The sequence below is a fragment of the Volvox carteri genome, assembly GCF_000143455.1.
Source record: "Volvox carteri f. nagariensis unplaced genomic scaffold VOLCAscaffold_9, whole genome shotgun sequence".
Lineage (NCBI taxonomy): Eukaryota > Viridiplantae > Chlorophyta > Chlorophyceae > Chlamydomonadales > Volvocaceae > Volvox > Volvox carteri.
In genome coordinates this window covers 821113-841740 of record NW_003307552.1, presented here as the reverse complement: position 1 = coordinate 841740, position 20628 = coordinate 821113, and the positions used below count along the sequence as shown (strand labels likewise).

At 56.9% G+C, this 20628-nt stretch overlaps 4 protein-coding genes across 4 annotated transcripts in view; 1 reads left to right on the top strand and 3 right to left on the bottom strand.

Annotated features, from left to right (window-relative positions):
• Positions 1–1257: 1257 nt before the first annotated feature.
• Positions 1258–5199, bottom strand: VOLCADRAFT_88541 (uncharacterized protein; the record flags this gene model as incomplete). Its single annotated transcript, XM_002948132.1, has 11 exons — positions 1258–1353; positions 1980–2063; positions 2361–2441; positions 2860–2952; positions 3174–3224; positions 3511–3546; positions 3767–3892; positions 4296–4829; positions 4913–4935; positions 5039–5076; positions 5150–5199. The coding sequence occupies 11 exons, from the start codon at positions 5197–5199 to the stop codon at positions 1258–1260; spliced, it is 1212 nt and encodes a 403-aa protein (XP_002948178.1).
• Positions 5200–5280: 81 nt separating this feature from the next.
• Positions 5281–8355, bottom strand: VOLCADRAFT_103801 (uncharacterized protein). Its single transcript, XM_002948131.1, has 5 exons — positions 8082–8355; positions 7833–8000; positions 7278–7436; positions 6286–6293; positions 5281–6216 (listed from the first exon to the last, which is right to left on the bottom strand). Exons 1-5 carry the CDS (start codon positions 8123–8125, stop codon positions 5804–5806), a joined length of 792 nt encoding a protein of 263 aa, XP_002948177.1. The 5' UTR covers positions 8126–8355; the 3' UTR covers positions 5281–5803.
• Positions 8356–12666: 4311 nt separating this feature from the next.
• On the top strand, positions 12667–18195 carry gsk3 (uncharacterized protein). Its single transcript, XM_002948270.1, has 15 exons — positions 12667–12859; positions 12975–13018; positions 13095–13163; positions 13231–13308; positions 13385–13558; positions 13644–14345; positions 14431–14539; positions 14700–14779; positions 15124–15960; positions 16036–16105; positions 16316–16372; positions 16983–17171; positions 17547–17660; positions 17736–17876; positions 17984–18195. The coding sequence occupies exons 3-9, from the start codon at positions 13101–13103 to the stop codon at positions 15142–15144; spliced, it is 1227 nt and encodes a 408-aa protein (XP_002948316.1). The 5' UTR covers positions 12667–12859; positions 12975–13018; positions 13095–13100; the 3' UTR covers positions 15145–15960; positions 16036–16105; positions 16316–16372; positions 16983–17171; positions 17547–17660; positions 17736–17876; positions 17984–18195.
• A 355-nt stretch (positions 18196–18550) lies between these two features.
• Positions 18551–20628, bottom strand: part of VOLCADRAFT_88536 (uncharacterized protein) — a gene marked incomplete at both ends in the record, with an annotated part of 8583 nt that continues 6505 nt past the window's right edge. The window contains 2 exons of the mRNA XM_002948130.1: positions 18551–18606; positions 19273–19455. Of these exons, the coding sequence (XP_002948176.1) occupies positions 18551–18606; positions 19273–19455 (239 nt within the window). The remainder of the gene's footprint in view (positions 18607–19272; positions 19456–20628) is intronic.

Here is a 20628-nt window from a genome sequence, read left to right as displayed (position 1 = left end):
GCAGGTATGCTTCCATGCAATCGCAAAACGTGTGATGCGTGTGAGCCACCAACAGAAACAACTTGTAACGGAAACGGCCCTGTGTAGGCACTGTCCAGCGGTCAGCCGCGGCCACTGCCACGACAGCGCGCACATGCTCCCACTCACATGTCCGTACGGCAACGGCAACCACTGGGTACTTGACCGCACTCCAGAACTCCACAAAGAGCATAGAGCCCGGGTGCAAGTTCTAGCGGCCCCATCCCTGCTCCCCCATCCCCCCCATGAATGGCGGTCAACTCCAGAACAGCGGCAAGCAATGGTAACGAACAGGCAGGCAGGCAATCGAAGCGCACATGGCGCGGGCGCCCGAATATCTCAATCCAACTTAGAGATCGCCCGGCGTACTTCACATTGTGCACAAAGAAACTAACCAAACCCCAACCAGACCAAACCAAAAGCGACTTCCGCGCAAGTGGCACCTTCGTGACCGCGGGCATCCGCGCACACATGTATGGCGCCTCCCTGTTTGTACCCCAGGTATCTTCGCGCACTGTCTGAGGACAGTCCAGGTCCGACACGAGCCCTAGCTGCTCCGCAAATTCACTTGACACCTTGCCGGCCACGAAATCTGCCATCACCGCAAATCATGGCCAATATTACAGGCACCAACATCGCCATTCCCACCACACACCGCAACCATCCCTGCTGCACTACAAAGCTCAATCCTGGCGAAGAGCCCACACCGCCGAGCCGCACCCCAGCGCTGGCAAGTACCTCGCGGGATGTACCCCCGTCGTAAGCACATCATCCCCATGCCAACAGAGACACACAGGCTCTTCAAGTCACTGCTAAACACGTGACAGCTCACCGCTCGTTTAGTCCTACGGTTATCCAGTTGTACGATTTGCAGTCCGTTTGCCCCGGCGGAGACTTGCCACCACATCACCAACCTGGCACCGCATCCGCATGACAGCCGCTGCTGCCACAGCCACGACCTTTTTTGTATACTCTCATTGCCCCCCCGTCATGCCATGCGAAGTTCTAATCCTCCCTCCCTGCTTCAACAGCCTGCAATCTACAGCAGCCCTGGAGGACCTCCCCACAAGCTCACCGACGTCACCACCTGCCACCTGCCCACTCCCCTGGGCCTGAAGTCCCGCTAAGTTTTCGCACCCCTTCATTCCGCATCACAAAACTAAGGCTGGTTCCAGTAATGCTGCTGAGCACGCCAGCTCCACTCCATGGGGGCGTCGGTTGACTAATCATCGCCTGCGCTTACTTCTTGCGAGTCAGGACCTTGTGTGTTATTTGTATGAGCGCTTCCCGGGCTATCTCCGCGTGGTCCGACTGCGCCACAGGCAGGCAGCGTATCTGTAGCGGTATGACATTGTACGGCGGCGGAAAGGAAGTGGAGACCGCAGCGGAAGGGGACATGTATCATGGTCAGTGGAAAAAGGTCCGAGGGGGCGAGGGAGCAGACGCTGCGTATTCTCGCCTTCACTGCCGGGTAGACATGTGCGACGAGATGTGCGGCTACAGGGCGAGAGAGCTTTCCGCTATACCCGGCACCAGCAGCCCCAAGTCAAGTCGCCCGCCGAGCCCGGTCCACGACCGGAACATCACACCCTCATGCCCACCGGGACAGCCCCACCATCAACCGGGGAATGAACATTACGGCTACATTGGCGACAGCGCGGCCATGCAGGAACCCACTCAGACCCCACTCCCTGGCCCCCTGGCCCTAGTCATGCGTGGCGGGGCCCTGCTATGACCCCAGCAAGGCAAGCCGAGGTCCCGTACAAGAAAACAAAGCACTACCAGAGGTGACGCAACCCACCTGCATCTGCACAGCAACTGGCCATCTGGTTCCTACTCCTGCAGTGAGCCCCGTAACTGTGTACATGCGACAGCGCTCTAAAGGTAACTGTTTCATCTATCAACACACATAGACCCAGTGGCACGGCTCCTCCCCCCAGACGGGTGCTCTCATGTCCCACCATGTCCGCGGCTATCTTGGCATGATGCGCCGCGAGCTCCTCGGCTCGCCGCAGACCCTGTGTCCGCTGAATGAGCGTCATGGCCTGCGCAGCAGCGCGGGGAATGGGTACAGCGGGGGATTGGCCTCCACGTCGGAAAGCACGCCGGACAACCGGTAAGCAGGACTGGACTTAGCCTTGGAGGAGGTGCCCCCCGTCGTCCGTCCACTCGCCCCCTCAGGACGCCTTCCTCCAGTGCCCTGTTCCGCCACTCCCCATAAACCGCCGGACCCGTACCGATACGGGTATAGCGCGGCAGCGGCAGAACCCCCTCCCCGAGACCCCCCCGGGGGGCCCCGGAGCCCCCACTGGCCCAACCCCCTACTCCTCGCCTTGACTCACCAGCGCAACATCCCCCTCCTGCTTGAACCTCCGCAGGATGAGCGGCCGCAACTCGGGCTCCTCCTGGGCGGCGAACAGCACCTGACGGGGACAGACAAGCAGATACACAGACAGGCACACCGATACAGACCAGAACAAGTCAGGCCAGAGCTCAAGCATCAAGGCAGGAGAGGGGAATAGTAGAGGACATCTGGACGCAGCAACTCACTTCAGATGCGGGGGCGAACCTTGTAGCCAGCTACCCGGGTGGTCGAAATCCCGGCATGAGTCACACAATCTCTAACCGCGCCCTCTGTTCCAGCAAGTGGCCCCCAACGAGAACTTCCCCTTTTCCGAAGCCCCCACCCAGCCCACCACCTCCATCCATCTATCCATCCTTCCTACCACTCCTGCCTTAGCAGTGCCAGTACCGGCTGTTTTGGACGCCGACAGTTCACCTTTGTTCCTTGCATGTGATATCTCCCCCCCCCTTCCCCCCTCCCACACTCCGGCGGCTCACCGGGGCAGTGGCGAGGCCGCTCCGCAGGTCGTTGAGTGCAGGCTTCCCCAACACGGAGCTGCTGCCGGTCAGGTCCAACAGGTCATCCACAACCTACAGAGGGGAGGGCGGGGCCGCATAGGGAACTCAGACACGGCCCAAATGGAAAGCAGGCTAGGACGGGCTGGGAGAGGCTGACCCATGGATCAGCTGCAGCTGCAGCGCAACGCAGACGGGGATGCTCATATGCATCCCCACCAGCCGCAGCTTGGGCAGCTCCCCCCCTCTGGACTCTCTCCGGCCCCTTACCCCTCAACCGCCACACCAGCACCCACCTGGAACGCCAGACCAAGATGGCGGCCGTAGCTCCAGGCCATGTCACACACCTGCGGGCGGCCCACACAGGCGGTGTCGCCGTCCAGCAGGGGGAAGTGCACGAGATGGGAAGAGGGCGAAAGAACGCGGGCAACGTAAGCAAGGATCCAACCGATGCGGGTCCAGTAGGCGGCCCACAGTCATGTTCACAGGGAGGTGCCATGCCGCACCGTACCGCATAGGAGGCCGCTGGGATGACATGACCGCCGGCGACCCGGGGCCGCACAGCCGTCCAGCAGACCATTATGTCGGGGGACAGGGGGTGGGATGGAGGAAGTCCTACCGCTCGCCACTTACGACATCGCCACTGCCACACACGGCACCGCACACGTGCTGCATCACCAGCCGGAAAAAGTGCGGCTCACGTGCACCCAAGTCGCGGTTCAACCCCAATGCGCAGACCAACAACCCCCGCTTGCCCTCAAAGCTCTACTGCGTGCCAGGTCCTCCTCCGCGGCCATGCGTTCTCAACCCCCTCAGGCACCCAGCTCCAGGCGCCCCTCGCTGTCCGCGCCATCAAGCCCCTCCAGCCCCTGACCCTCTGCCAGCGCACCTCTGGCGGCACCCCCGCCAGCACCGCAATGGATCGTGAGCTGTTGGCCATCAGCGAGGCCGTCTTACAGTAGGTCTTGGCCAGATAGTGGTCCAAGTCCAACAGCTGCTCGCTGGTAGCAGTCATCTGAGGCAGAGGGGGGAAGGTGTGGACTGAGCGGGGCCAATCTGGTTACCCCCGCAGGTGGCTACCCGCGCAAGCTCCACCCGGGTGCCGCTTTCCCTACCCCCGATCCCGGCCCCGGACGCCCACGTCAAAGTCACGTCTGGGTTCGCTTGTCTTTCCGTACAGGCTCCGAATCCATAAAATTGACGTCTCTCCACACGTCCTACGGTCGGCGCCCCTGCTAGCCTTCCCTCACGAACCCACACACAACGTTGTGATGTCGCCCTCTTGCGGACATCAGAGGGTGAACCAGAGTATGATTCCGACTAAACATGTCGTACAATTCTGTCTTTTCGCGTACGACATCGATGTGGCAAACTCCGCCCTCATATCCGCCACCATGGCCTCCTTCCCGCCCTCGCACCTGCATGATTTCCCCCGACACAAGGTGCTCCAGGACCTGCGACATGAGCACCACCGTCTCCGAATTGCGCAGCGCCGCCAGGGACACGGACGCGCGTGCCAGCAGAAAGTCGCCCGCCAGAATGGCCGTCTTGTTGCCCATGACGTTGTTCAGGGACACCACACCGCGCCGCGTCTCCGCATCATCAATGACGTCGTCATGCAAGAGGCTAGCCACGTGAATCAGCTCTGCTATCTCGGCAATGCGCTGCTGCCGTCTCCGAAGCTCGGGAGCATGCTCTGCTGCGGGCCGCAGGTCCACTTGGAGGTACTCGGGAGGCGGCACGGCAGGGGAGAGCGCCGACGACATCAGGAGCACCAGGGAGGGTCGGAGCCGCTTTCCTTCCATGCCGTGGCGGAAAAAGTACTCCGCCGCGGTTTTCAAGGCAGGGATGCCAGTTGAGACGCTGTGGCGGAGGCGCTCAGATACGATTTCGACCTCCTGCCGCACGATGCTGAAGGGTTCGACTTGCCGCCCGCGCACTTCCGCCCAGGTCTGCGCGAGAGGAAAGTGAGAGCTGACCCTAGGCGTGAGCCAGCCAGCGCCGGCACGCCTTAACAAGCGGCTAATGAGCGCACCTGAATGTATCCTTGAGGAACAGCTGCTGTGAGGAACATCCTACGCAGCGCTCGTCCCTGCATGGAATAGGAACTGTTGCACTTAAATTGCTAGTAGGAAACGGCTCCAACCGAGCGTAAACTCACTATAGTTTCTACGGTGACCGACGATGACGTCGAACATCCTGCGGCGGCATAAACCACTGCTCATTTACAGGCTGATGGCTCCCGTCGATGGACGCCACACCGGCTCCTCACCCGCGCAGGAGGAAGAGGCAATCGCCGCGCCAAGCAAGCTGCCTTGGCATGTTGCTTTCCGCAAGCTCATGCCTAGCTTGCGAGATACGCTGCGAGCACGTTTGCCTCCGTGGAAAGCGGGCGGCCAAACTTTGGGCGCCTATGTAATTTACAGTTTGCTCTCGTTCATAAGTCCACTGTTCAGGCCTAAGGCATAACCGTTTGCTATCTTGTGAGCTGCGTTATGTAGGCAAGCGCTCGAACTACCGTGAAAAGCACACCCAAATGGAAGTGTGTGTACATACAAGTGTAGATTGAACAAGGAGTAAATGGAAAATCGGAATGGTGCGAGCTCTGTCGAATGAAGCCGCATGACGGCGTGGCGACAGCTCCGGTTTCGGGTAACCCAACATGCCGTGCAGCACAGCGAGCCCAATGCAAAACCCGACGCCGCGAACCTAACAATTATTATAGTTCTATCTGTAATTGCATCTACCCAATATACTTCATGGCCCGCACCAGCCCCTACGCTCTCTCGTGCACCCTCCTCTGGCCTCCTTCCAGCGCCTCATCCAAATCCAAACCCCGGCATGCCAAAAACACAATCGTTAGAGAAAGCAAGCTATGCTTTCCCTTCTCCTGCTGACACTAAACCTTGTCACCTCTCAGGCCCCCTCAATCATCATCCGGCACTCCCTCAATTGTTAGCGTCGACACAAGAGCAGCCTCGCGCCGCCTTTCTTGCTCCGCCTGCCGCCGCGCGCCTTCGTCCCGCCGCTGGTGCGGACTGACAGCCGGCTTTGGTGGCAGGCTGTTGCAAAATCGCACAAATGTTGGCGCGTCCTTCATGGACCGATAGTACGACGGGTCATCCTCCACGCGCTGCGGCGCGCCGTACACCAGGCTGCGGTCCCCTGCCCGCCCCGAACCACGATAGCTATCCTGCCCAACCCGGACCTTGCGCCCCATCGTCGCCTCAAAATTAACCTCCTTGTCGGTCTCCCGCAGCCCGGTGATGCCATCCGGCCGGCCCAGTCGCGGTAGCGGCGGTTCTGGGATTGCCCCCGCCGGGCGGTAGCGCACTTCATCTGGCGGCGGCCGAGTGCCACGCGGTGCCGGAGGCATGGGCCCGTACGGCTCCGGGATGCTGCGCTTACCCTCCGGCCTGAAGTAGAGGAGCGACATGAGGAGCATGGGCAGTGGTGGCGTCAGCGGAAAAGGTTGAGTGTGATGATGCGGTGCAGCGGCAAGGGATGGCGAGGGTTATGTGTGGAAGCACAGGAAGCACAGAGGCATTCCACCAGCCGACTGCGTCCCCGTCGGCTAAGTTGGGCGCCAGCAGTCGCACTCCGAAGCCGACTTGGTCGGTGCCCCACTACTCTTCGGCTGATGCCGCGCAGTGGAACTCTTTGAGTTGCAATGCATGGCTCACCTTATCAGGTGTATTCTTAAACAAGCAAGGACGACCCCGTCCTGGGCCACTTGCACACTGCCTTTCCTTCCACTCACCCAGCACCCGCTGCGACTTACGACGCTAACTGCACTGACATTATCCTCGGAATCACAACGGCGAGACGCCCGTTTTGTGGCGGCAGTAAGGGGCGTACTTCATCAGGAATTCGGAAGGTGCACTTGCAGTTTGAACCGGGAAGGGGTGTGTGCGGCGGTGGGATGGGAGAAGCGTCAGGCGACGCTGAACACCTGCGGCCAGGGCTGGCGTACCCCGGAATGGGGCGTACGGCTTTCCGGCTTCCCTGCTTGGTTGGCTCCACCCTCTCTTTTGTAAGGACAGGGTCCCGGAGCTCGATCCACTGCCTTCAACGCGTCACTCCGTCAGACCTCCCAGACGGCGGGCGACGCCGCGTCCACGAATGCTGGCAGCGTGTGGAGTTCCCTTAGGATGCCCCGTAAAAGCCTTTTCCGGCTTTGCCTCGGAAATTCAAGTGCTTCGCTGACCACGGGCGCGTTCAGCCCCGGACCCGCGCCTTGCGTCCGATAAAATGTGCGCACCTGGACATGGAGCCCATGATCTTCCGCGCGGAACCGGACCAAACCTATCCGGGCTCTTCTTCTATGACTCGCGAGCCCTCTTCCCCAGGCCCGCAGACCACGTGAGCCGCACCGCGTTGTGCAGATTTTAATGACTCACCGTTCAGGCCGCACCGGCTCCGGTATGTGCTTCAGCGTCCGCCGGTAAGTCGTCGACTCGGTGTCGTCCCCCATGGTTCGCCGGCCGTAATAAGAGCCGTGGCCTCCCACCACGGTTGGCTCGGAGTAACTGCTGGAGCATACTTGCTCATAATGCCGCCTGCGCATGTGTCCGCGGTGGCCATGCAAACATTATGGTTCGGATCAGGGCAAAGGGCTTCGACAGGACAAGCCTTGGCACAGGTTCCGTTGGGAAAGACCATATCTTCTGTGCATTTGTGGACGGTACATCTTGTATGTGTGTAATGTGAGGGTTGCCCAGGGCAAGGGGTGAGCATGGCAGCGACTGCCAATCTGTACGGCGCCAAAGCACCAAAAAGAGGGGATGTAATTTGTAGTGTACAGGTGCGCTTCATCCGTTGGCGAGCCCGGGTTACAGCACAGGGAGGAGTGCCGGCCTATGGCACGAGTTACGAATAGGTCCCCACCGAGCAGCAGGTCTATTGCTGCCGTGCAGTCTGAAAGTTGTGCAACAAGACTTGGGTTTCGAGCTCACCGCAATCCAGGATCTCGGGGAGCGGGAGCTTTGTCCCACGCTGCCAGTCCCCTCGAGCCCAAGTCTGAGGCAGGGCCTGACAGGTGTGACCTCCCTTTGTCACAAAAGTTGTTGCTCCAGTTCGGACTGCTGCCTCGAATTTCTCCATACAACTCTCTACCCACACAACTGCAGCAGAGCGGCGAGCATCGCACCTGATGGGTCAGTTACAAGACGTCCGCCGCCAAGCTTTGCACTTGTGGCACTTACGCAGGACCTTCGGTTGGTTGCAAACAAGCTTTAACTCCAGACATGGCTGAAGAAACTCAGGAATGACGGAAATCAGGATGCGAAAACGTCACTTTTACCCCCAATTACTATAATATTTCTTTTATCGCTCAAATATGCTGATGGGATTCTAGAAGCTGATGGAGGAACTGGGATAGAGGACGCACAGACTTAGATGCAGTCTTACGTTATTTAGGCCGATCTGCCAGATAGTTTGCTATATTGTCATATTTGTTTATTGGGGGGAGCACTTGTTTGGTCCTTTAGATGATGGGTCCTGCTACTACTCATTCTCAGAGTTATTGGTTAGTTGGTTAGCAGTACTGAGAAAAGTGTTGCCTTGGTTGCCTTGCTCGCCAAGGCCAACCTATTCAACTCTGCCAGACACTTTGCATTGGTATCTTTACGATTGTAGTCATGACCTGGGGCAATTGCTTTGTCTAACCCGCTTCGACGTTGCCGCCAGACAGTTCAGCCCTAACATTTCTTTCCCCGCATCTGCGGCTCAGTCGGTGAGCGCAATTACAACCGCTTTATCAAATAAGTCTTAAATCCGTATTAGGGCTCTCGCTTAGGAGGGGGAAACGTTTGGCGAGTAATCCATGCTCGCAGCGTCCTCACGATTTACTGAACCTGGCAGACTGCGACTGGTCAGTTTTTCCCAGTCCACGATCTGCCGTGCAGCGCTGCATCGCCGTCAACGTTTGGATAGGGTCACCTGTGGAGGACTCAGATGGTGCGGGTACAGCTGAAAAAAGCTCACGGATACCAGAGTCCTGGCTTTGAATACACAGTCAATTAGTGATGAACGCTCGTCGTTCGACCGCAAGGACCTCATGTGGATGTACTCCGGTCCGCACGGTCCGCAGGCTCTCTTGCGTGTGCAAAGCCCGGTTCGTCGAGAACCCGGAATTGGTCGTCGGAGATGCTGTTGCTATGGTTAATTTCTGCTTGTACAAGCAGGCAAGTTTCCCCACGCGAGAACAGTTTGGTCAGACCCGCGGACCGCAGCCTGTGCGTTACCGCGCGAGGGAATGCGGCTGTGCTGGCCCGGTGTGCAGCCATGACGGGGACTCCGCCAGGTGGGGTGGTTGGGTAATCCTGCATTTACCAGTAGACTTCAGAAGCAATCTTGGCCATCCAATGACAGCTTGCAAGCGAAACGGGTGTGTGCGCATCCGTCGCACTGCGTGTCATTAAGGTAGGCGTGGCACCTGATTTCCTCCCGCCGCCATCTGATATCGGACCTGCCGAGCCTCAACTAGCCGCGTCACCCGCTTGGCATCTCTCCGTGCCGTTGCCTCGGCCCCAGTCCCCCTCTCCTTCTCAACCCTGGCGTCCTTTCCTGCAGCCTCCAATCTTCTCCATCTCCTTCTCGCCTTCCTTTCTGTCACCATCTACAGCCCAATCCTGCCCACCGCCTACTCCCTTGCTTAGATCGCGAGCCTGGTCCTGGCCCCCGACTTCGCTGGCTGGATGGCGCCCGTTGCCTTCAACTGGACCCGCTTCGGCGAGTTTTGCGGCTTGACCGCCACATTGACAGGGACCTGGGTTGCCGCGGGGCTTCTGATGGGGGCATACCGCACCGCAGCCACCGCTGACCTGCCCTCTGCACTGCGCACCGCCTCGCTTACTTGGCTGCTGGCCATGCCTGTTGCGGCTGCTCAGCTGGTCCTGGCCACTGCTGTGGAAAGCCGGTGAGGGAAGGAGGCTGGGGCAGGGAAGGGCTAGGCGGGTGTTCATGACGGTGGTGGTGAGCGGATGCGATGAAAGCAGTGGAATGGAGGCCGGGATGCGGCTGAAGGGGAGTGTTCAGGATGCACAGTGAAAGGCCGAGAGGGGAGAACCAGTTGGCGAAGCAGAAGACGTTTCCAGAGTTCGGGTAAGGCCATAAGGATTGACGAACGTTGGGATGAGCCCATGCCTTCCAGAGTGAGAGATATGCCCACGTTGATCGGAGCTGGGGAAGAGGGGGGATGGGTGCCCATGTGCAGGGCGATTGCACCGGAGGCCGCGGAGGGCGACAACCAGGCGACCCCGTGGGCATGGGTTATGAAGTGACTGAACATAAGCATGGCCTTGTTTGTGAATTAATTTCCTCGTCAACCCCCCACCCATTCACGCAACACGGGTGCACCGATCACGGACACGCACCTGTGGCGGACGCAGGTTGGGCTGTCCTCTATGTCCACTCCTCATCACCACGTCCTCGCCCCGATTCCCTGTTCTGGCTTTTTGTGGGCCCCCTGCCACCGCCCTGACCCGGGCCGCCATCGGCTGCCGCAGCTCCTTGGTGGGTGACGTAGACTTTGCAAGTGCCATGCCTCTGGCCGCCTCGGGCATTGGGGAGCCCTTTGTAACCGCCTCCGGTGTGCTGGCGCTCATGACCCTGTGGCGCTGCGTCTACTCGCTTTACTTGGACCCCTTTGGCTTCAAGGGACTGGGCTTCCGGCGACAACAGTTCCTGAGGGAGCTCTACAGGTACGGTAGCACACCAGGACACAAGACGGTACGGCGGCAGGTGTGCCATGCGTGCCAGTGTGGGCGTACTTAAAAATAGCGTGGTTGTCAGACCCACCTACTGGGAAGAGCACCTCCGGGGCTTTCGCTGGAAAGGTGGCTTGACCGACAGCTGTAACCTGCGCCGCGTCCCAACCTGTCATAATACGATAGTACTGGTCTGCCAGAAGCACACCTTTGAATCTTAACAAGAGATTACGTTCCGTTCCATGCTGCCAATGTTCTAAACCGACAGCTTCCGGGAGGCCCTGTTGATGGTGACGTTAATGGCAGGCATCGGTTCGGCCTCACTTCAGGTGCGTCGCCGCTGTGTTCAGAGAACGTTACATATCTGCATGCGGCAGTGTTAGGCCTGCTGCCCCCTGTCTGCACGTATGCTTCTGTACGCGAATGCTCCAGGAGAGGAGTAGGCAAGTCCAACCGTCGCGTTTTTGTTCAGGGGTCGCGGCGATGCTAATGCATCAGATTACCGTGACGCAGGGTGTCGTGTTCTGTGCTGTTGCCCAACTTGCACTTGCTTCCTGTCTGCAACGCTGGAGCGGTCCATCTCCGCAACACTGGCATCAACTTGTGTCAATTTTGCCCGGTTTTACGACCTAGTTTTCGACCTAGTCACGTTTGAGCATTCGCATGTTGCGCTTTTGGTGTGCTGGGTATATGATGCAATTGTGATCCGCGTCCCTGCGGTGCTGCGCCCGCTCGTCCCACCAAACCCGGCGCCGGCGGCATCGTGGCTCTGCCTTTCGGCACCACAGGTGGTGCAAGCATTGGACAGTCTCATCTCTCGCAACATCTGAGGGGACGTTGCGCTCACCGCTGTGCTGCTTGCTCCTCGCTGGCAGACGGCCGGTCATGCATGCACGCACCGAATGGATGGATGCAAATGCGGTGGTGTATCAGTTGCAGTTATCCTTAGTGTCTTAGACGTGCGCAAGCTTCTGGGCCGCGTGCACATTTGCCGACAGGCAGGGTGTGGCGGAAGCGGAAGATGGTGGTGACTACAGAATGGCTGTGAGCTCGCTGCAGGGTGTGCGATAGCTCACATGAATTGCAGACGCTGCTGCGATAGCCGTCCTGTCATGCACGGTCAGAGTGGTTGCAATTGATAAAGGAGGAAGGATCTTGACCTGCCGTACAGTGCGGGCGATGTAAATAGGGTTGACGTGGACGGTTGTCCCAATGGGATGGTGTGGAGACGGCATGCAGGAACGCCTGCGCCGTGTCCATGTCCCAGCAACGGAAGTCGCTGTCCTGCTTTGAGCCTTCATCTCATCACCTTTCGGCGAAGAAGTTGAAGGCGTAGTGACTGGCAGGTGGAGCTCTCGGGCTACACCACCTGCCATTGGAAAGGTGCTCGAGCATCGTGCTGACCTGGCTGACGCCCCAAGGAGGGGCACCGGTGAGAGTGTGGAGGCTTACTCGGCTCCTTTGGCCCAATCAGTCAGACTTTGGTGCCAAGCCTGGCATTGTCTGTCGTAGCACACTGCCGTATAAGGGGCTGAACCCTCTTGGGGGCTTCCTAGCTGAAGCTGAGACCGTGTGCCATGGATGCGTTTTTGCTTTGTCAGGTGTATACGCACGATGTCGGCGTACAATGCCCCAAGTCCCAGGGGTCATGGCGCTTTGGCATGCCGCGGACGAGGTGGAGGCTACACAATGCCCTCATTGCAAACTCAACCTGCTGCCTTGGAAACCCTTGTTACGGATTGGGCCTGCACCTCACATGTGTCGATGCTTCTGCCGGATGGAGCTTGGGTTAAGGAGATGACAGAGCCCGGCATCCAGCTGAATGATCTTAATAAGCATGGCATTGTAACCAGACCCCATGCATGAATGGGACCGAGGACGCGTGGTAGGAGCACACTGATTTCGGTTGGCGCCCGAATCCAAAAGAAGAAACATTACTGCATATATAACATGGATGAATTTTAAGCTTCGGATGGGGGCCCAGCAACTTTAAGGAAAGCCGTACTTCTTCCCAGGTCAACAGAGTCAAGACATCCTGTCAAGTTCTTGGCGTCAACACTGAATAATCGATACATGTACTCTGTTACACGCATGTAAGCTTGGGCCGTCTCCATTAGAAAGCATAGAGTTGTTTGAGCGAGCCCCGACGAAATTGAACTTCAATAACACGCTGTCATTACGGAAAGCTAATGGGGACGTGCGGCTAAGGAAACTTAGGGACGGAAGGGCCTCACCAACAACGCATTGCCCCCGAAGAGCTGCCGCGCCCCAACGTGAGTTTGCAGTTAAGAGACTCCAAGGGAACGACCATCTTTTATCGCGCTCTCTTTGCCAGCTTTATTGCTTAATGAATAACTTCTAACGGAGACCTGCGTGGCGTTGCTTCAGGTCAAGTCAGGACCACTCGGAGATCGGCTGGAAGAGGACCCCCGGTAAAAGCGGGAGGGAGGCTTGAGACGTAGACGTGCTATCCAATGGGGGCCTTAAGCCTGGTTCTATTTACTGCAGGTGGCAATGAGTGCCAGTGTAGGCAACGCGGCTCAGCAACCCTCCGTGTCTGGCAACGATTTGCAGCAGGTATAGCTTCGAGCTGGGGCTACGTGTGACGGGCGCATGTAATAAGCTCGTCCCTCTATATGTGCAGAGCATGAAGGAGTTGACTATTAAGGATGAGGAGGCTGGTTCCTCGAACAAGCCACTGCAGAACCCGGCCACAGCGGAGGTGCGCCCTCCGACACAGTTCGCGAGCATAGCCGGAAAAACGAAACGAAAAAAATGCTCGGTTATACTACTCGCAGATTTTTGAAGGGCGACTGATTGAAGGCGACCTGAAAAGTGGAGGCCATGTGCTGTCGGCGTCGGCAGGCACTGGGGCATCACGGCAGACATACAACTACTCAACAGACCGCGTCGTTGGGAATGGCTCATTTGGAGTAGTGTTCCAGGCAACATGCTTGGAGACGGGCGAGACGGTGGGTGCACGTGCGACTATTCACATGCGTAATGTAGCTACGCCGTGTAGGGGGACACCAGCTCGCACCCCATCTCTGGGCGCAGGTTGCAATCAAGAAGGTGCTGCAAGACAAGAGGTTTAAGAATCGGGAATTGCAGATTATGAAGCTTGTAGACCACCCGAACATCGTCAAGCTGAAGCACTGCTTCTACTCGCACACTGACAAGGATGAGACCTACCTGCACCTGGTACTCGAGTTCGTGCCGGATACCGTCTACCGGATCAGCAAGCATTACGCGAAGAACAACCAGCGGATGCCTAACCTGTTCGTTAAGCTGTACGCATACCAAATGTGCCGTGCGCTGAATTCCATCCACAAAATGGGCATCTGCCACCGCGACATCAAGCCACAGAACCTCCTTGTGAACACCGAGACACACCAGCTGAAACTCTGCGACTTCGGCAGCGCGAAGGTGTTGATTAAGGGGGAGCCTAACATCTCGTACATCTGCTCACGGTACTACCGTGCGCCGGAGCTCATCTTCGGCGCCACAGACTACACCAGCGGCATTGACGTGTGGTCCGTGGGTTGTGTTTTGGCAGAACTTTTGCTTGGTCAGCCCCTCTTCCCCGGTGAGAGCGGCGTGGACCAACTAGTGGAGATTATTAAGGTCCTGGGCACCCCCACACGGGAGGAGATCAACTCTATGAACCCCAACTATACGGAGTTCAAGTTCCCGCAAATTAAGGCGCACCCTTGGACGAAGGTGTTCAGCAAGCGCATGCCACCCGACGCAGTGGACCTGGTAGGTTGCTGAATGTAATCCACCACGATCAAAAAACACTTTGGGCAGACGTCGCTGATTTTCCCCTTACCATTTTCGTGTCCAGGTTTCAAAATTGCTGCAGTACGCGCCACAAAAGCGTATGACGGCTATCCAGGCCATGACCCACCCGTTCTTTGACGAATTGCGGGATCCGAACACCCGCCTTCCTAACGGTATGGTCTAAAGCCGTGGCCGGCTATATCTTGATTTTGATGGGTATGTCGCCTTCGTTGCGGGTGTAGATTGCATTGAGGTATAGTCTGGGGCCGAGGACATGGTCTGCTGTTACCTAGTGCTGACCTGCATGGTAATACCTTGTTCTTGTGCCTGCAGGCCGGTCTCTCCCGCCGTTATTCAACTGGCTTCCGGGCGAGCTGGACGAGGTGCCTGCGGACATCGTCCGCAAGCTCCAGGTACGGAGGGCCGCATGCGCACTGTCCAGGGTAGGGCAACTTATGGCTGTTCGCGTGTGCGCTCTTTGGCGTATAGACCAGCGACTTTGGTATCGTCAGCTACCATGATAAGGGAGAAAGGGGAAGAAGCGCCGGCACCTCATGGTCGTATGATTAGATTTGCCTAGCCCGCAATGTGGGCCTCCCACCGAAAGGGGCTCCCTACCTTGATAATGCGTCTTGGAAGGACGGAATTCCTGCTTGCGCACCATATAAGAGGGTGCCTGTTACGGTTTCCATTTTTTACCTTATATTGCCCTTTTTACTATACTTTATACCCTCCCCTGCCCCCTCCATTTTTCCAGCCCGCGGTGAAGACCACGTGAACATCGCCAGAGCGAGTGGTCACATTGTCGGTGCAAAAGCTGTCGTACATGTACTGGATGTAGATGAGCATGGAGACATAGAGGAGAAGCCGGGTAGTAATAAGGGATTGGAACAGCGTTTGGCAGTGTGCATGACGAGGTAAATAGTTGGCAGCGGGGCTAGGGTTTCCGTGCTGGGTTGTGCAGGACTAACAGTCCGTCTCAAATACGTTGTTGAACAGCGAGGGAGTTTGATTTTTCTTTGGGTTTGGGTTTTTGGCTGCGGGCGTGCGGGAGTTTGTTACATGACTGTACCAACGAATGATGCGTTGCGAGTTTTCGCGGCTGCCGCAACTGGGTGTTCCGTGTTGGTCGGTCTGTGTCAAATGGACACTTAAGTTGTGGCGAAATGTGGTATAGATGTGTGCAGCCGCAGGCTGGTCTCGTGATCTATTTGAAACCATCGGCCGTATGGCGTTGACGCTAATGTGTCTGCCGGTCTAAATTTTGTGTGCTTGTGTTAAGGTTATTGCGCGAGATAACATTTCTTTGTTACAAGGTTTGGGAAAAGTACATATGTCCAGGAACATCATTCGACAACCAGGAACATGTGAATAATTGAAAAATCATGTGTCCTATTAACAGATGCAAATGTCAATGTCCCCTCCTGCCTTGGTAAACTTGAGATAATGTCAACAGCATTCCGATGCAGAATAGCCCTACATCTCCTGTCAGCGCGGCATTTTACATGTGTCAATGACCATCTCAACGGCAGATTCTGTCTTCATCATGCCAAAACCTTGGCGGGCGACTTGCTAACCTTGATGCCGTTGATAGCTGCGTGGAAGGGCGACAAAGTCTTAATGCTCAATTTCGCAATCAATTCAATAAACAGATTGGCTCTCATCTCACCATCGCGGTACGACTTTGCCTTGAACACAGCAGAACCGGCAACAATGGCGTTGGCACCCGCGTCAATGACCTGCGATGGCAAAAAAACACAACCATTCACATACAGCTACAATCTAGCGCATAACACCTCACTGTATCGGAACCCAACCCCGTAAAACCCTCAGGAGAGAAAAATCATTTTGCAGCCCCTTCAGGGCGCTTTACTATCTCGTCCCGAGTGAGCCACACGGCACAGTCCACCTCTCTACCCTCTGCCATTCCTATAACCCATTTGCCGCACCTTGTAGGCGTTCTCCGGGGTCACACCGCCGTCGACCTCAATCCATGGGTTGACACCCTGCTCCAGGCGCCGGCAGGTCATATAAGATTAATCGTTTCACCGAGTATAGAGGTTGCGTTTCACAATTAAACATTATCCCCATTATTCTCCATTATCACAGACCCCACCGACTAAGATCAACAGCATTATCGCATCGCCGCTCGTGTCCCATGCACTGCCGAGCTCGTCAACCAGTTTGCCAACAAGTTTGCAGGTTCAGCACAATGCTGGGGGCGTCCCTAAAAGCACTGCATTCCTTTTTGGTTGCATAACCTGTTATCCCCAATTTCAACCCTTAGCGCGAGGAGGAACCCCCGATCAAACTCCGGGTAAAGTTCGGTGGCGCAATCTGCAGGAAAATCACTTTGTGCAATCTGCCGGCGCGGCCGCCACTGCTGCACCCGAGATGTAACACCCATCCCGCACCATTACATTCTTTATTTCCCAGGCCGTGCAAGAGCGACCAAATCAACTGGCCCTGCTATCCAGGGGGAGAGCAGCAAACATATCTGCTGCGCAGCTTCTGCACAATAACAGTACTACAAACAGAAGCGGAGCCACTGGCTTTTCAAAAAGAAAGTGACATCGAAACAGACACCTATGCCAATTATCCCACCCTTTCGCCCACCTTCTCGAGGCACATGGCCTTGAGCGCACGGATCTTGGCGACCTGGCTCTCGATGAACTTTTGCCCGCCGAAGCCCGGGTTCACCGACATAATGAGCACAAGGTCGACTACATCTAGGATCTCCTCAATAGCAGAGAGGCTGGTGCCAGGGTTGAGAACCACACCAGCCTTGCAGCCCAGGTCCTTGACCTGCACACATACACAGGGGGTCCTTAGAGCGGGCGTTTGTACAATCAGGGTGCGGGCAAGACTTGTACAACCAGGACGGGTAAGGGTGTGGACATAGCGCGGGGCTTGAATAGGCAAGGAGGCTCCTAGATTTAATGCTAACGGGACAATAGCTGAAAAAAATGCAGCCAAGTTCAAGGTGCGCTCTGTAGCACGACCTCGGGACATGCTCGACAGCTTCCGGCTGCGATGATAATGGACCCCCTAAACACGTGCAGGGGAAAGCTGTCAATCTTGTGCATTCCACGGCATATCGGCAGTATCAAGGTGGAGCCGAGCGGCAGTGTCCCACGGCGGGGTATTCCCGGCCCCTTCCCCCCAAGACCGGCCACGTACTTGATTGAGGGTGCGGTGAAGGTGGATAGTCGAAGACTGCTCGGCATGCACGGAGATGATATCAGCGCCTGCCTTGGCGAAGTCGGGGATGCGGAGTTCGGGCTCCACAATCATCTGTGGGAACATGTCGGAGAAAATATTTATACATACCTACAAGCTGTCCTTAGCGTTAAGTCTTTATAAACTTACCAGGTGCACATCCAGGACCTTGTCTGTCACAGGGCGCAGGGCCTCAACGACCAGGGGACCAATGGTGATGTTGGGCACGAAGCGTCCGTCCATAACGTCTACGTGCACCCAGTCGCAGCCAGCCTGGTCGATAGCGCGCACCTGCGCCAATTTTACGGCAGAATTAAATACACAGCATTGGGTGGACCTGCGCCCTGAGCCAAGTCGAAGCGGCGGCCGTCCATGTTAACAGGTTGTTGGAAGCGCACCTCCTCGCCCAGGCGCGCAAAGTCCGCCGACAGAATTGAGGGAGACACAATAATATCAGTCTTCTTGCACTGGTCCACGCGGTGTGTAGCCTGCACGCGAACGACGCTGCGCGACGGCTTAGCCGCGCGAGCGCCCACGGCCTTCAGAGGGATGCGCATGTTCAGGGCCATTGTGATCTGTGATAAGTTAACAGCGGCTAAGATCAGCGCAGTCGGCTAAGGCAGGCCTTAGTATAGTGAAGGCCCACTTTATCAGAAACGCTCAAAGACGCTCCGGAACCTCGTGGGAGTGGATGGCTACGGATCCCATCCTGAAATCCACGGAGAAACAATCTTTTGGGCGCACATATGCAAAGTTTATGGTCTATTTAAAAATAGCTTGAAGCTAAGGAAGCTACTCAGCCCCAGATGCGGCGATAGCGTTTGTCAACGAACTTGACGGGCAAGACGTTTTGCCAAGTGCCCTGTAGGTTATAGTGTTAATCTTCAGGCGGCATGCGTTTTACGTCATGACTCAACGATGCCCTCCTGCCTTTGCAGTGTTGGGAGTTGAGGTTTGCAGCGATGTTACTGAAATGCATAAGCTAATAAAGTTACTGCTTTCTCCTCCACATGCATGTTGCCTGGCAGGAAAAGGCCAGTACCGCAGTGTGTTTACGAAGGCCGCGAGCACACACTTGCACAACTTCGCTTCCGCGCACAACTTCGCTTTCGAGCACAACTTCGCTTTCGAGCACACATTTGCACAACTTCGCTTAGCGACAGATCCAAATTTTACAACGTTACCGACGATGAAGCCAACAGGCAAGCCAGCAGCCAGACATCTGGGGTGGCAAGCAGAGATTCTGCACTTTACCATCCTATATACATTGCGCTGCTACTTCAGATATCAACTCCCTCCCTCAGAAGATTTCCTGGAGCCCTAGGAACCCATGCTTGCCCGCTATACTCCAACCAAAAATGGCCAACCCATACGTCCCACGTTAGGGTGGCGTCCGCCGAGGGGGTTTGATAGTGATACGGTGACTAGAGCATTGGCGCGGACCAGCGAGTTGCCAGGATCACTCTCCAGGCTTCTGTAACATCATGTACTGACCATTTCCAGCCTATATCTGATGACATCTAATTCGTACGGCGTGGGGTACGCCTGGCCCTTTAACCCCGGTTGGCCCTGAAATTACCCAACAACAGCTAAAGACCACCCACATGGGCAACAACTCCACAACAAAAAGTGCCATCCGACGACGATACAACCCCCTCCGCAAATAGCGCTCCTCCCTGAGGCGCACCGACCAGCCACCAATACAGCCAGTCAGCCAGCCGGATAGGACCGCTGTCCTTGTGCGAACAGCTTGTCCGCTCAACGGTATCTCCAAAAGGGTGTGAAAAGGTGGTCCGACCTTGGACTTCGGCGAAGCCGAGCGTCACAATGTGCGGACCTGACGCAAACATGCATTTCCACTTGGCCCCACCTGCGCGGGTCCACCTCAAAGTCACGCACCCGCTTAAGCGCCCATATGAAGCACACACCCGCCGCGACAAGAAGAGAAGATGCGCGTCAACCGAAAGTCAAAACCGCATCGTCGCCACATTACGCAGATGTGCGTGTTCAGACGGCGGATGCGTCCAGTCCACGGCCATAAGGCCCTAGGGGCTAACCACCTTCCGGCCGGACCGCGGTACATGAACGCACCCAGCTGGAATCCCCTTCGCGCTCCTTTCCTCCCGTCTGGATGACCAGCAATGGGTGCTCAATGAACACCTGATACCCGCCCCACCCCCCCACCCACAGCGCCGTACGTGCTCCTGTACATGCATCCGTACAGACTATACATCACGCAGGCTAGTTTTACGCTCGTTCTAGCTCAGCTGCCACTTCTCCATGCGTATACATGCACCCACTGTTCCACCAACAGAGGAGATGAAGGCTGGGCAACCCAATTACCCGCTCCCCCCTCCCCACAATCTTTCCTGACACAAACGCACACGTTAGGTGCTCGGCCCACTGCACCCTGCCTGCGGCGGCCTGCTGAAAGCCCCTCACACCGGGGGCCCGGGGGGGGGGCCAGGAACCCCAAGGGGAAACATATGCAAGGAAGTGGGAAGTGAACTGCCACGGCGTCCAAGGTCCGGGAGGAAGAGCAGTTAGGGACATTGGGCGGCACGGTAAAGCCGATAACACTTGGAAAGACAGAGAGGAGTTACGGACGGAGTACACGAACAACTGCCGACGGAAAAGAAAAGGAAAGGAGAGGGAGACGGTCCGCAAAGGGAGGAAGAGCGAACGTCTTCCGGGGGTGTGTTCCACATCATGAATCGGTGGTCAGAATTCTCGGATGGGTCCCTCATTCTGCCTCTTGCACTTATCCTTGGTGACCAGGATATATCTATGGATCTAGCCAAATACCAACCGTGAAATGGTTAGGGGCCCCGGAGGGGAGCCGCTGCCCCTTCTGCCACGAAGAACCCCGAACTCCTTCAGCAGCTCGGCAGCTGCACTACATTCATATTGCTGGTATCCACCGAGGTGCTGCCACCTGCAGCCGGACTACGACCCACACCGCGGCTGCTGCCAAGGACGCTACTGCTGCTGCTGCCGCCGCCGCTGCTGCCGCCGCTGCTGCCGATGCCGATGCCGCCGCTGC

Coding starts and splice junctions, on each gene's coding strand:
- VOLCADRAFT_103801 (XM_002948131.1), bottom strand. CDS start 8,125: ATGTCTGGAGTTAAAGCTTGTTTGCAACCAACCGAAGGTCCTGC. Junction 8,001..8,081: donor CAACCAACCGAAGGTCCTGC/GTAAGTGCCACA, acceptor GCTCTGCTGCAG/TTGTGTGGGTAGAGAGTTGT. Junction 7,437..7,832: donor CCCCGAGATCCTGGATTGCG/GTGAGCTCGAAA, acceptor ACACATGCGCAG/GCGGCATTATGAGCAAGTAT.
- gsk3 (XM_002948270.1), top strand. CDS start 13,101: ATGAGTGCCAGTGTAGGCAACGCGGCTCAGCAACCCTCCGTGTCTGGC. Junction 13,164..13,230: donor CTGGCAACGATTTGCAGCAG/GTATAGCTTCGA, acceptor CTATATGTGCAG/AGCATGAAGGAGTTGACTAT. Junction 13,559..13,643: donor GCTTGGAGACGGGCGAGACG/GTGGGTGCACGT, acceptor CTCTGGGCGCAG/GTTGCAATCAAGAAGGTGCT.